The following is a 14,479-nucleotide window of genomic DNA, read 5'->3' on the forward strand; positions in this document are numbered from 1 at the left end:
TCATTATTTTTATTCCATACAAGAAGTTTATCTCTACCCATATATTTACACGGTTTTGTGTTTTTTTTAATCGCTTATATTATATCTTTTTAGTTGTATACAGGCTGCCACAGACACAGCATGATTCATGAACAAACGCAGAGTAACTTTCTCTTGTTTAATAGTAAAATAAGAGCTAACGCTGATGCAGATGTGCATCTTTCTTCTCTTATAACTTGACTATTACTACTAGCGCAGATTTAAGATTTCTCATGGTAAAAGACATGATATTTGTAGTCAGTTTAACACAAATTTTGGAGAGATCTGTCGTGCCTTTTTAAAATTAAAAATCATTTTTTCATAAGTTTGTAACTAAAATAGGACAAATTGGGTACTCTACAAACACTTGTCTAGAGCGAAAACTAAGGCACAGAAACTAACCATTCTAACGCAAAATAAATCTCAAGACATTGAGCTTTTAGTACATCCGTGTAATGGTTTGCTATGTGGGATGGGGAAGAAGTTATATCGTTTTAAACATAGTCAAAAATGCGAACTTCCTGACCGACATCTTTCATTACTCAAGGAAATCAAAATTTTTTTCTCACCGAGGGGCAAAAGGAGTTACCCTAATATGGCTATAATCCAGTCAAATATTGATAGATTTGTTTGTGTGAGCACTCAAACTATTTGTAACTGGACAAAGGATTATAATATGAGTGAAAATAGGTATGCACACATAGCACTCTGTCAGATGTAGATCTTAGGGCTGACTAAATCAGTACCCCCATAACACCTCTTAAGTGGCGAGCCGCTGAAACACGGAGCCAAAAACGCTACTGAAGTGAGGAACCGGATTCAAAGAGTTAAGAAAGGTTAACAAGCATTGGTCTAGACCTAGTTTATTGATCTCATGACAAGACTACAGCGGTTTTTGCTCTGGAATGAACAGTGATAGTCTTTGAGTCTGTGGATGAAGGGTCAGGGGTAGATACAAAATACCAGCATCCATGGTGTAGGAGTAAGGTGCTTTACTGTTGCACTCGGAGACCTGAGTTCTATTCTCAAGCAGGGAGAATTTTCAATGAGCATATTGGTCTTTCTGCTGGGATGTTGTGTCCCTCTCAGCATGGGTTGGCCCAGACATTTAGAGTGAAGCCCTCCTCCTAAATGATCTAAATTGTGCTGATATGGGAGTAAAAACACAAACATTAAAAACTTTTATACTGGAGGAAGAGCAGCTTGTTGCTACATGCACCTGTGGTGTAATAGTCAGGCTCTTCTCCTTTGCAGTCAAAACATGTGAGCTTAATTCCCAGTTAGGAGAACATTTGATCAAGTATCTCTGTATTTATCACGGAATACAATATCCCACTCAGCCCACGCCAGCCTGGCTAAGCAGGGAAAAGGCTTCCCACCTCCTAAATGGTCTAAATTGTGTCTATGAGGATTTAAAATACAATGAAACCGAATTATACGAATTTCAAGTGAACAGAAAATTTCTTTGCTCTGCAAGCTTTCTGTGAAGAGAAGTTGCAATGAATAGAATAGAGGAATGTAAACCCCGAAATTTAAAATCCTTTAGGGAGAATAGTTTTTTTGTTATGCAGCTGAGTGTTAAAGTCTACTTATACTATATGCGCAGTGAGACAGTGGTGATCAAATAAAAAGTAATATATTATCAATGCCCTTCATCAAATTGCTAATTGTGGTTCAGTTTTTCTATAGATATTGTAAATAGCTTTTGTGATCTTGTAATTGAGCTGCTGTCTACAAAACATCAGCTTAAATATGGGCAGATTATTTTCCTTAATGACTAGACAATAAGTGGTGTCTATTGCTGGTGAGCTGTCAGCACCGTTCTCCCAATGCACCAGCTGTTCTGGCAATTGGCATCACTCGGGTGTTTACAGTCATGAAATAATCTATGAACCCAGCTGGTCTGTGTTATCAAGAATTAAACTTCATGTTTATTGCTTAGAGTAGAGCAAATTATTTCTACTCAACCTAGTGTTATTGTATGATAATGAGCTAAATTAGGGGGTATTTGTGGTGGATTAGTCAGCTGAAAACTGGATGACAAAATTGACCGCATACAATTAATGTGGAATAACTTTCAGCTGACTTTGACTTTGTTATAGTGTCATGAATTTCCTTAGCTTAGTTTCCCCGAAGAAATAACGAGTCTTGAAAAGGATGGAAATAATAAATAGTTTTTAATATCTGGTGGCATGAGATTTGTTTAATCATCATTTTGCACACACTGCTTTTCTATTTCTATTCGGCCTTGGTATTTTATTATTTCAACCGTTAAGACTTCCTTCTAAAGCTGCTGCAATTGAAGTTTGAGTTATAACTGACTCCTTTCGAAACAAGGTTGATTTCAGAATTTTGTTATTTCAATGATATAGCTTATACCTTACTTACTCACCGTAGGAGATGTAAACGTGCCTTCTCAAAGGCTGTGTGGCATTGGTAGTCTAGTGGTTAGGATTCTCAACTTGTAATCATGAGATTGCATGTTTGGGGGGTTTGAGGCTCAGCTTAGTCCAATGTTGTCTCCTTGGGAAAGGAACTGTACACAAATTTTTCCTTTTGGTTCGGTCCTATTGTAGGTGGACATTAAGTTCAGAGGTCCCACCTCTTCGTAAACAACCTTACAGTATTGCAAGGGTTGTTAAGCTTGTAAAATTTCAAACTTTTTTTTCAAAGGCTTTGATTTTCACAGGTATGATAAGATACGAGCACAAGAGGACTGTTTCATTTAAGCAAATATTTTCTTTTTGAAACAGGTGAATAGCTTGATGCTGAAGACGTACTCTCAAAAATGCCAAGACTTCAAGTATGATAAAATGATTGATGAGATGAGACAGACACAATGGAATAGCAGCGCTGCCGAGGGAGGTGAGAGGTCACTGAGTGCAGTTTGTCGACACACCTTGAATGAAACAAAAACAAAGAATTAGATAAACGGATGTATATTGGTTTGGTGTTTAGCCAGCACAAGCAGGAGACAGAGTTCAGTTCCCATGTGGGGATCATTTTTTTTCAAGTATCTGTCTTTGCACTGCTATATTGTATCCTTCTCAACTGGTGTTGCCCTGACAGGCTGGGTGGAAGCTTGCCACCTAAATGACCTGCACTGTGTCCCTGGGATCATAAAAATACCCACTTTGAAAGAAAGGAAACAATTTAAGAAAGGAGGATATATAAAAATATAGTCAAGGACAGATATATATTGGGAACTGTTTTGACTTCAAGTTTATCAGGAATCATTGTGAATTCAAATCTGTTATAATTTATTTATTTTCCTGTCTGATTTTAAGAAAATGTCTTGAAAATTTTAATGTTTTTCTTTCATTTTGCTGTTAGTTAGGTGTGAGGAATTTTTTCTTTTTGTCCTTTGTCTCTTCTTGTTGTTGCCAGCTCTTTCCCATACCTGCTCCTATCTCTTCCTCCACCTTTTTCTCTTCTGCTGAACAAGATCCATTAATAGTTGTGCTATACAAATTCTACACAATAACTTACCACAACCTTTGTCTCTGCAGGTCGTCAGTGGACCTATCAGACGTGCACCGAGTTTGCCTTCTACCAGTCCTCTGACTCAAAGAAGCAGCCATTTGGACACGGATTTGGGATTCAGTATGTCACAGAGTGTGCTCCTGTCCCCCCTTTCCTGGTTCCATCTGTTTTGACATTCTGTTTATCTATACAAAATCTCAAAATATTGTATTTAATGCCTCAGCACAAGACATTTACATTGGACTTTTTGAGCGAACACTCGTCTTGAGCATGAAAATACAGATTCATTCACTGAATGACTATCTCATTGAAAATTTCAATACATAAACACACATGGCACAAAAGAAACACAGTAATGAAAGCAGAATATCGACTTTAAAAAAACGAGAAATGTAATCGTGAGGGGCAGAGGGAGGGTCAAGAGAAAAGCCATAAATGACACAATTAAGAGCACTGCTTGCAAACCTAGGGTGGTAGTGCCCACTAGTGGGCAATTTGGTCATTCTGATGGGTGGTGGGGATCACCTGGGTAATCACAGTTCATGCCTCACTTGGAAATACATTTCGGCGGAAACAGTTCAGAGATGTCTTGCTTTGCCTTGTCTTGTCTTGCCTTACCTTACCTTACCTTACCTTACCTTACCTTGCCTTACCTTACCTTACCTTACCTTACCTTACCTTACCTTACCTTACCTTACCTTACCTTATGTCCTCACTCAGGTTCTGGCTTGACCAGTGTTCTGATATCTTCGGTCCAGAGGTCAACGTCACACTTATCCAGCAGCGTGTAGAGAGAAGCAATGAAGACTATGGGGCGCTGGGCATCAGAATCTCTCGTGTCGTTTTCCCCAACGGCTCGATTGACCCCTGGCATGCTCTTGGAGTCTTGAAGGACCTCGGACCCGATGCAAAGGCTATCTTTATCAACGGTGAGGATTTGTGTATGCGATTAGAAAAGTGCATTTGTGAAGCATTGTGGTGAAATCAGGCGCTCGTTAAAATAATGAAATTGAAGAAACCCGCATCTTTCCGCTAGATTAGCAATTTTCAATGAAATTTTGTATTTTTCCGCTGGATTGGCAATTTAATTTTCATTGAATTTTATGTTTTTTGGTTCAAAAACCTTTTTATATCCATTTAGAACCAAATTGGCGGCCATTTTCTCGCTAGTTTTGCCCTCTGAAATCAAACAACCTCCATCTCCTTCAATTGCAAATGTCTCAACTTCTATTCAAGATAGATGGATATATTTTTTCATGAAAAGCAAGGCAAATAAACAAGCTAAATTATGATGATGCTAATAACTCCACATGCCCAAAAATTGACAAGTGCCTTATTCCACCACACCATGCTACATTTCTGCTTGGAATTACCTTACTTGATTACTGTTTTTTTAAATTTTCCAGCTATGTCAAATTGCTTTTGAGATATTGGCACTTTTGAAATGAGGATTAAGAAATCACACAGTGCGAGTTGTGAAAAGAATTGCACTTGTGCTCATTTTTGGGGGGAGTAGCACACATTTTGTTTGATTTCTTTATCACCATATTACCCTGTTGTACATTCAGCAAAATGTGTATGATTTATCTTTTATCACACTCACGCTTTTGTCATTTCTTTCCTTGGCTTCCTCTGTGTGGTTGGTGAGTGGTCTGATGTCATTAATTCATTCTTTCCTTTCAACCATCTATCATCCTTATCTTTCCTACTTCCATGGATGCCAATCGGTACATAAAAAGCATTACTGATTGATACGTTATTGAGGGTCTGAATATAGCAATCAGTCTGTATCAGAAAATACATATTTTTTCTGTTTTCTAATAAAGTGAGTGTCATACATACCTAGCCAGGTTGAAGAAAAATCATAAAGTTGCACAACTGGATTTGCGAAAAATTTTATTATCTCATCTTATGAGAACAAAGCCTTTGTGGGTTTTTTTTTAGTCCGTTGGATGTTTTGGAAGGTGTCATTATAATATGTGTCATGACGCTGGGAAATCAGACGTTTGTCACTTTTTGGGCATATGGAGTTAACAGCATCCTCATGTTGTTGTTATCGATCCAGTACAGCATCCTCATGTTGTTGTTATCGATCCAGTACAGCATCCTCATGTTGTTGTTATCGATCCAGTACAGCATCCTCATGTTGTTGTTATCGATCCAGTACAGCATCCTCATGTTGTTGTTATCAATCCAGTACAGCATCCTCATAAAGCTTGCCTATTTGTCTTGGTTTTGGTGAAATCAATACCCATCTTGAATAGAGGTAAAGATATATTTGCGATTGAAGGAGGGGGGGGGGTCCTCTGGTGTCAGAGGTGAAGTACATGTGACCAATATCACTGATTAATATACTGCAATAAAAACATTTTTCAAAATTATTGACTTAGAACATCTGTACAGCTTGTCTACAATTTCAAAGGTAAAGCAAGTGACAAAATGGCTGCTGACAGTTGGTGATTTTCAAAGCTGTGGCGTCTTTGCTGTAAAATCCACACAGAAATAAGTTTTTAGATGGACGTAACAAAACAAAAAATCAATAAGAAATGTTCAACGGGCGGAAGAGCAGTAAATGTTTCACCCGTCTAAACCCGGGAAGCAAGATTTCTCTGGCGAAAACTGCCTGATAACAGGCTATTTATTTACGTGCATTACACCATGTAAGATTAATCCTTAAAGGATGGTTGGTTGGCGAGTGCTCTGGTGTTGTTTGCTCCTTCTTTCCTATCAAACATCTGTTGTCCTTATCTTCCCTCCTTTTTTGTGTATGTTACTCTCTGGTAACACTTTTCATCTTTGGCACTTCTTATATGACCTTATTATGTTGCAAGTGCTGTAAAACTCTTACTAAAACTAAAACAATCCTTAAAGGGTTTATTAAACTAACATAAGTGCACCAATGTTAACTGCAATTGTAAGTAAACTCTTTCTTTCATCCCCTTTTCTCTTTTTGTCTCCCTCTCGCGATCAGGTACTGCCCACTGTGCCAACATGTACCCACCTACAGCTCAAGATTTACCTGCACTGGTTGCTGCTCGGACAGAGATTGAGACCAGCATTGGACAGTGGTTGGCGGATTAGACAGAGCAGCTCAAACAGTCAGTTAATTTGTAAGCAAATCAGAGTTTTATTACAGGAATGAATGAAAAAAAAACAGTATTCAATTAAATAAATTCCACTTAATTGATTCTGCAGGGAAATCTGTTTTACATATAAATGTAGATAAGTACAAAAACACATTACTACATAAACGCATGAATGACACACAATATCACAAACGTAGACAGTCCACACACCATAGCTGTTTGCCACTGTGCTGTGCCGTTTTTTAAGCTAGGGTCATGGTGTCTTGCTCAAGGACACACCTCAGTGATTGACCACCTAAACACTGTGTTACCAACATAGGCTTGACATTAACTGCTCAGGCACTGAAACCCATTCAAAGCTGCAGACACGCACGTATATGTTATTATAACTTTTAAGAATTTTACCAACTTTATGTTTCTTTTCTTTTTTTCAATATTTAAATTTTGAGTTTCAACGAATTATTTCTCGAGCACTTGTGATGAATACTACTGATTAAGAAACTGCAATAAAAACATTTTAAAGATGTTTTTGGCTCAGAACATCTGAACAGCTTGCTAACAATTTGAATTTGTTTATGGTGGTTTCAATGTACTACTCTGAGTTAAACATGATGATTCAAAAGAGGTAAATGTTTGTGTGTGCACTTGCCAAGATAGTCAAGGAATGTTGGAAATGATTGTTAGAAGTCTCAGATTGTGTGTCTGCATTGTTTATGCATAGTGTAGTTTAGTGGTGCATGTATCAGATTCATGTTGATTTTGTGGGAAGTAAGTGGACACTCTAGTGTGATTTGTTTCTTTTTTCCTATCAAACATTTATTATCCTCATCTTTTCTCCCTCTTTTTCTTTGTTTGTTACTCTTTAGTTACCACTCTAATCATCGGCACTTATATGACCTATTTCTGTTACAAGTGTAGTAAAAAGTTAACTACAGTCTCTTTTAAAAGGGGTATAGCGGACGTATTACGTCCAATCTGTATCAGATCAAAGATAATTTTACAATATTATAATGTATTGAAACACCATACACAAATCTTTATCCCTCCTTCTTTTCTTTGCATGTTACTCTCTAGTAAAATGCTTATTCTTCAACACTTCTATATCCTATTTGTGTTGCAAGTGTGGTAAAACGCTTACTAAAACTAAAACACTCTATTAACCAACACTCACAATTAACCATAGAACATAACAATAATTTTATGATGTTTGTAGCTGCAGTTGTTTCAAAGGATTTTGTTGAATTACCTTGTTTTGAAGAATTCTTCAAATGTTTGTACGGTACGGATGAACATTGTTTTGTTCGTATGTTTGTTTTTCTCTGTGCCAAATGTTCTGTTTTTCATGTTATAAATCTTGAAACTGCCCTCCTGTTACAGTGACTGGCTGTTAAGAACTTTAATTGTAGGCACAGAGGTGAGGGGTTTATCCTTGAGTGAGTAAGTGTTGAAATTGTAGTTTGAATGCAAGAGTCTGTCGTCTTTTACAGGCTGAGGACTAAGCAGAACAGCTTCCTCTTGACAGCTGCTGTGTGTGATAAATATATATTATAATTTTTCACTGCTCTTATCCAATTTTGCTATGACTATCTGGATTATTTGATCAAGGATACTGTAAGTCTCATGAAGATGACCAGATTGACCATTCCTTCTTCAGCTGAAAGTATTTTTCTAGGCAATGTAACTGTGTTTCTATTTTGGACAGATTTACACTATGTTATATGCTTCCCGTTTGTCCATTGTAGAACTTGAATAGAATTTGAAAGAACAAGGGGGTTTTTTTGGTTCTTTTTTGTTTTTTGTTTTCACATGGATACATCTGTTGGGGATGTGCCATAAGTCAAGCTTTTTGGCTTGTCCATTATAATTTGTAAATTATCACCGTGAATGCTGTTTAGTAGTTACATAGATTTATACTTTTAAAAACTATAATTGCGTTTATATACGTTTGTCTTTGCTCTGTAGCATGCCATATGCGCTTTGCAACTTAATCGTCCCAGTACACCTCAGAATACCCTGAAACATTCTTCGGAGAGAACAGCCACCTAAGTGCTCAAACCAACAAACTGACAAGATCTTTCACCGTCTGGATACCCATTCCCACCTGTGTAAAGTTTGAACCCATCATCTTTCTCTACAAGCCCAACAGCCTAATCCCTAGACCATCTGTATTTTTGTTTGTGCTGCGTGATTGTGGCTGAAAGTCAGTTTAATAAATGAGTGTGTGTTTTACATTTGAATGAAGCGCATCCATGCTCATTCATAGACTGCATTTATTCTGCTAGAAGAAATACAAGGTTCCGGCACATTGTCTTTAAACATTAACATTTTGTTGTTTTTTTCAGTCGTAATTATTTAGTTTTAAAAATTTAATTCATGTTGGTTTTTTTCATAATAAATTTCCTGGTCTTTGAAAGAAAGCCTTTGTTTAGTCAGTGTTTGAGAAAGTAAAGGTGTCTTGTGTTGTAGGTGTGTGGGAAAGAAAATCTGAGTTTTATGGGTTACTGGATTTTTAAAAATGACAGTGGTGTAACAATTAAGCCCATCGCAGTTGAAAGCAAAAGGCACCAGTACAATTTTCATACCAGGAGTTTTTTTTTTTTTTTATCGAACATCTTCACTCCGTCTGTCTGCTGGGACAGTTTATGTATCCTTGTCAGATCTGACTGGCCAAATTGTGCCGGTGGGTAGAGACTTTCAAGACATTAGCTATTAAATTTAGATAGGCGTGAGGTTGATAAAAATAGAAAAATGTACGAGTTTTTTTTTATATCTTTAACGAAACCTCCTAAATTTTTCACCCTTTTCGGAGAAGGCTGGGTGTAGATCTTCCCTACCAAAAGATCAGTGGTGTAGCTGAGAGACAGCAATAAGAAGGAGCCAGGGAACAGCAGAAAGAGTCAGGAGCCGAGAGGAGGGGGCAAAGGAGGTGAGGGGTTGGGAACAAAAAGTGGAGGCGAAAAGCAGACCACAGAACATTGCTAGAGAGCTGTTAGCAGGAAAGGAGGTGAAAGGAGACTATTATAAAGACGAGAATTTTCCGGATTCGAACCCAGGACCTATTGAATGAAAGGCGAACACCATAGTCTCTTGGCCACGAGGGCCCCCAAATTCCCGTTTACGTTTTGCGATAGTGATTTGTGTGTACGGAGCCCCTTAAAACAAAAAAGAGAGGGATATAGAAGGGCGATAATCTAAATTTATTTCATTATATCAACAATTTGATTGGTTTAACTACCCTGGATTCTAGCGCGAGAGAAAAATCAAGTGGGCTAACCCATATTTCGGGGGTTTCCAGAAATCTTTACCTACACCAAAAGTGGGCATTACCCTACCTGTAGGAGAAGTTTGGTTTCGTTGGTGCGTATATTTTTTGGTTATAGGGAAAATTCTCTTTGTCTTTTAAAGAAACTGAACAAGGGGCAAAAACTTACCGTCGATTTTCTCAAAACAGCATTTTTTCGGGATATACCCCTTGTGCTTAAAGGCGACTTATTTACAAGATCCTTTTAGCAGTCTATAGCCGGGAACCTGCATTCACATATTATATAGGTGAAAGGAGACAACGTTTGGATCTGACGTTCCAATCCTCGATCTTACAACTCACGATTATCGTTTCGAGTCCGGTAGCCTAACCACTAGAATACTGACACCAGAACAAAATGTCATTTCAGTCAAACGCAACCTTGTGCAGTCTCCCTGACATGTCCCTACTTTAGAATTGCAAAGTTCTATCTGATATTTCGGGCCCTTTTGAGTGACTATGACCACGAGGTGGTCAGAAACCGGATGTTCTATTTGCTCCATAAAAATTGTAAGATTATTCATTGTGGTTATCAAGATGTTAAAAAAAATTCATTCGAAAAAGCTTCATATGTTGGGAAACCTTAAAAATTTTAATGTCAAATTTCTGAGAACCATGTACTGAGTAGAAAGAACTTTCTATTTCTTGTGACTTACGCCCTCCTGTCCTATAGGCTAATTTTCTTACCTCATTTGGAAAAAAACGATACCCACCCCCCTAAAAAAAACAACCAAAAAACAAAAAAGGGCAATGTTAATATATTTTAAAAAAGGTAGAGCAGGGGTTGGGAGGGACGGAGGGATATGATATACAGTATGGTAAAGCTGTCGTTAACAAATTAGACGACATTCATTTAGCGTTAGGGTAATGCAAACGAAACTACATGCATACCATTTAAAAGCCAAAAGAGTTGTCCTTAACGAGCCGATTCTCTGCTTCAGTATCCCGTATTTGCCGTGTTTTAGTTTTATTTTTCTTAATCTCGTTTTTGATTTGTTTTTGAAACGCTCACGTTATGAAAACAGATTTATCAATAAAAGCCCTTGCAGATTCTCATAAAACTGAAGTGTAGTTACGGGGGAAAACCCGTAAAGATAACAGAAGATGATATATAGATGTATAGACTGACAAACATACAAACAGACAGATACGCTCGTAGATACAGATTAATAGATATAGATCTAGTTCTAGATAGATGATGTCCTTGCCAAACAAGACAAGCATACACACGAGTTAACCCACAAGCCCAGAAAGACTAAACTTAAAATCATTTGTTTAAAGCAAAAGAGAAATTCGATGCAACATCCTAGAAAGAATACGTAGATACTCGATTTTAAAAAACCCAAAAAGAACAAAACAAAACGCAAAACAAAACTACACGAAAATCGAGTTGTTGTCACCTGAGTGCAACGGCGAAGTTATTATTCACTCGCTTCAATAAAGATCACAGACCTCGCTAAACACGGAGAGTGGAGTGACCTGTCATTGAGGAGAAGGAGAGTATTGTATTATTCATATAAAAAATTGCCTTTCTCACCCTGGGTCAGGCTATATATAGGCTAACTAACACACACTTTCCACTTTTCCCTATACTGGGCTGGCCTCTACATGTTATTCCATGTCTTCTCACTTTTCTGTATATCGATTTCTATGACTCGTCTCTAGGATCCACGTGTTCTTACTCCCCCTTGGTCTCTTACCATGTGCTGTGTGTTCCAATTCAACACTTGTGATGCAGCTGCGTGACTTCCTGAGAGTACATTGTATATTATCCAATCCATCGCCATTGCCTTCTTCCCACCTCATCTCTGATTGGGCCCTGCCTTGTTCTCTCGTATTGTATTAGATCTACTATAACTCTTATTTTCTCAGATTTTCTTGCTGATTCAAAGCTGATTGTCCATGTCATAATATTTTAAAAATGTATGGGCATGAACGAAAAGTAAGAAAAAAAAAACCTTTCATATTATCATGTACCAAAACCGCTCTATATTGTCAGGCCTATCACTCAGATTCAGTGACTTGTTGAGGTGTTCACCTGTTGTACAGGCAGAGTGACCCACATGACGGTGGTCATTGTCAAAGCGGACTGGAGGGTAACACCAAAAGAAAGTGCCGCTCTACAATGAATTCTTTTTATTAAAATGCGCTGAATCTTATCGGTACACTCATTTTCTATACAAATTTTCGGTGACATTCCACCTGTATGCAAAACAATGTATTTGAATACAACTGCCCTCACACAGTGGTAATTCGTGGCAGTTGTAAACAGAATTTACATCACTGGGAGACGGGAGCTTCAGTGCTGACATATTATTATCAGAGAGCAGAGGTGGACAACCAGTTTTGTGACAAGTATTTCTTTAACAAACTTAACGAAATTGCAGACAGAATACAGGCAAAGTCTATTTTGAATCGCATTTTCAAAACCTTGTAGGACTTTATTACATAAGGAGTACCAGAGAAAATGTGAAGAGTCATATCACAAAGCACTGTCCCCGCTGTTTTATGCCCAAAAAATATGGAATTATGCAAACTGACCCAAAAAATGTGAAATTACGCGATCCTGTTAATTTCAACAAAGAATGGGAAATAATATGAAATTATGCAAAAAATGATCAAATTTTGCGAAATTATGCGGTGTGTATAAAAAAACCACGGGAACAGAATACACTGAAAAGGCGACGTCAGAGAAAGATTTTAAAAAAGAGCAGCATGTATCTCAAAACGAGCAATGTGATACATGCGTTTAGCACCCGGAAGGAGACGTGTGTCAAGGGGAAGGGGGGGGGGGTGATAAATGGCATGTTAAAGACAACAACAACATTGTAATCGAGAAGAAGGCAGGGGAGGAACCGAAAAAGAAACCTGCACAAAACCTAGTGGAAGGGACCAGATTGTCTTATAATGTGCATTGACTTGGAAGCTGATTTGTTAGCGCAGGCGTTGAAAACATCTGCTGCACTATTATTATCATTACAGTACAGGGCCAAATTAACTTTCATTTACTTTTTTTCTTCTCTTTGGACACCAAAGAATAAAAGATGTAAAGTAATACTTTTGGCACGACGGTGAAGGACCATGCATTGATTGACAATGAATTATCTTCTTGTATCAGAAGCTTCCTGGAAGAGATAATTGACAATACTTATTATGCCACATTCATTATACCCCGATACAGTGATCGCTGTACTTATCAGCACCACAACGCTTTCTTTTCAATTAATGTAATCAGCGACATTGTCTCGCTATCTCAAAACTACAAAGTTTTATCTGACATTTTTGGTCGCTTTGAGTTACTACAAACCATGAGGTCAGAAACAAATAATTGTTCTTTCTGCTCTTTCAAAATAGTGAGATTATTCGGAATCGTTATCGAGGTATTACGTTCAATAAATTGCATTCGGAAAAGCTTTACATGTTGTGATACTCAAACTTTTTAAGGTCAAATTTCTCAAAACTAGGTACTGAGAAAATAGAAATGTGTAATTCTAAGGTAACGATTTGTACCAGATAAAACAAAATTGTTGAACACAAATTACCTTGCAAAAGGACACACGCAAATGGAAGCGGGCAGCACACACGGTGTAATTGAAAGGTCCCTAAAAAAAAATGAAATCATCTGGTTTAGGCGCTCATGGACAATTTTGAAAGTTTTCAGAAGGCAAGTCAATACCCCCCTCCAAACTAATGTTCGATTTCTGAACCATTCAGACCTGGCTGAAGCAAAGTCGACCCCATTCAAACTTTCGTTGCCTTCGATACACATTGAACAGATGAATTGTCGTTTTTACCAATTCCACGGGGCCAAAAACAATTCTACCACAGAGAACCCAACCTCGATGCGTTTGGATCGCCTGAAAATTCAGCTATCAAGATATAAACAACTTTAGGAACTCAAAACCGTGATTCCAACAAAAAAAAAAATTCCTTCTATGACAATCAAAGACACTAGGAATCAATGAATCAAGATAATTTATTATGTTAACCAAAAAAAACAAACCATTTCCATTCATGTTTTAGTTTTAGTAAGTGTTTTACAGCACTTGCAACACAATAAGGTCATTATTAAATATAATTGGATATTTTCTTCTTCTACGGTCAGTTTTTAAGGGGTCAGGAGGGAGTGTTGCGTGAAAAAAATAAGAACAAGAAACAAGAATAGAATGAGGTGGCATGAAGGTGTGTCGGGAATTTTGACTGCCTCATCTAGAAAAATATGATGTGATTCCTTATACAATAAACATGTTTGCATAAAACATTCAAGAAAGAATGTCCTTATAGCTTATTTTGGTGATTTTTAAACAATAATATCTCAACTTATAAGTCAATGAATAATGATCACTTTCAAATTACATGTGTAATCCAATAAGTACTTTCCGTTTTCAAGCAATAAACTTTAACTATTTTCTTACTTAAAATACTACTCGATTACGTTTGCGCCAAAATAACTAAAATGAGAATGGAATGGCTTTATAATCATTACTCTTTAAAATATCATTTGCTTCTGCCGACAACTCAAACGCCCAGCCACCACGAGCGCTCGCCAACTGACATTGTTAACGGGATACAAGTATAAAGAAAGATATAT

The 14,479-nt window shown here is 37.4% G+C and overlaps 1 protein-coding gene across 1 annotated transcript in view; it reads left to right on the forward strand.

Annotated features, from left to right (window-relative positions):
* LOC101862631 (putative serine protease K12H4.7) overlaps positions 1-9,004 on the forward strand; it is a 21,653-nt gene extending 12,649 nt beyond the window's left edge. The window contains exons 9-12 of the mRNA XM_005092586.3: positions 2,772-2,883; positions 3,528-3,621; positions 4,222-4,430; positions 6,473-9,004. Coding sequence (XP_005092643.1) covers positions 2,772-2,883; positions 3,528-3,621; positions 4,222-4,430; positions 6,473-6,582 — 525 coding nt within the window. The 3' untranslated portion in view covers positions 6,583-9,004. The remainder of the gene's footprint in view (positions 1-2,771; positions 2,884-3,527; positions 3,622-4,221; positions 4,431-6,472) is intronic.
* The last annotated feature ends 5,475 nt before the right edge of the window (positions 9,005-14,479 follow it).

Source organism: Aplysia californica, unplaced genomic scaffold, assembly GCF_000002075.1.
Source record: "Aplysia californica isolate F4 #8 unplaced genomic scaffold, AplCal3.0 scaffold00049, whole genome shotgun sequence".
Classification (NCBI taxonomy): domain Eukaryota; kingdom Metazoa; phylum Mollusca; class Gastropoda; order Aplysiida; family Aplysiidae; genus Aplysia; species Aplysia californica.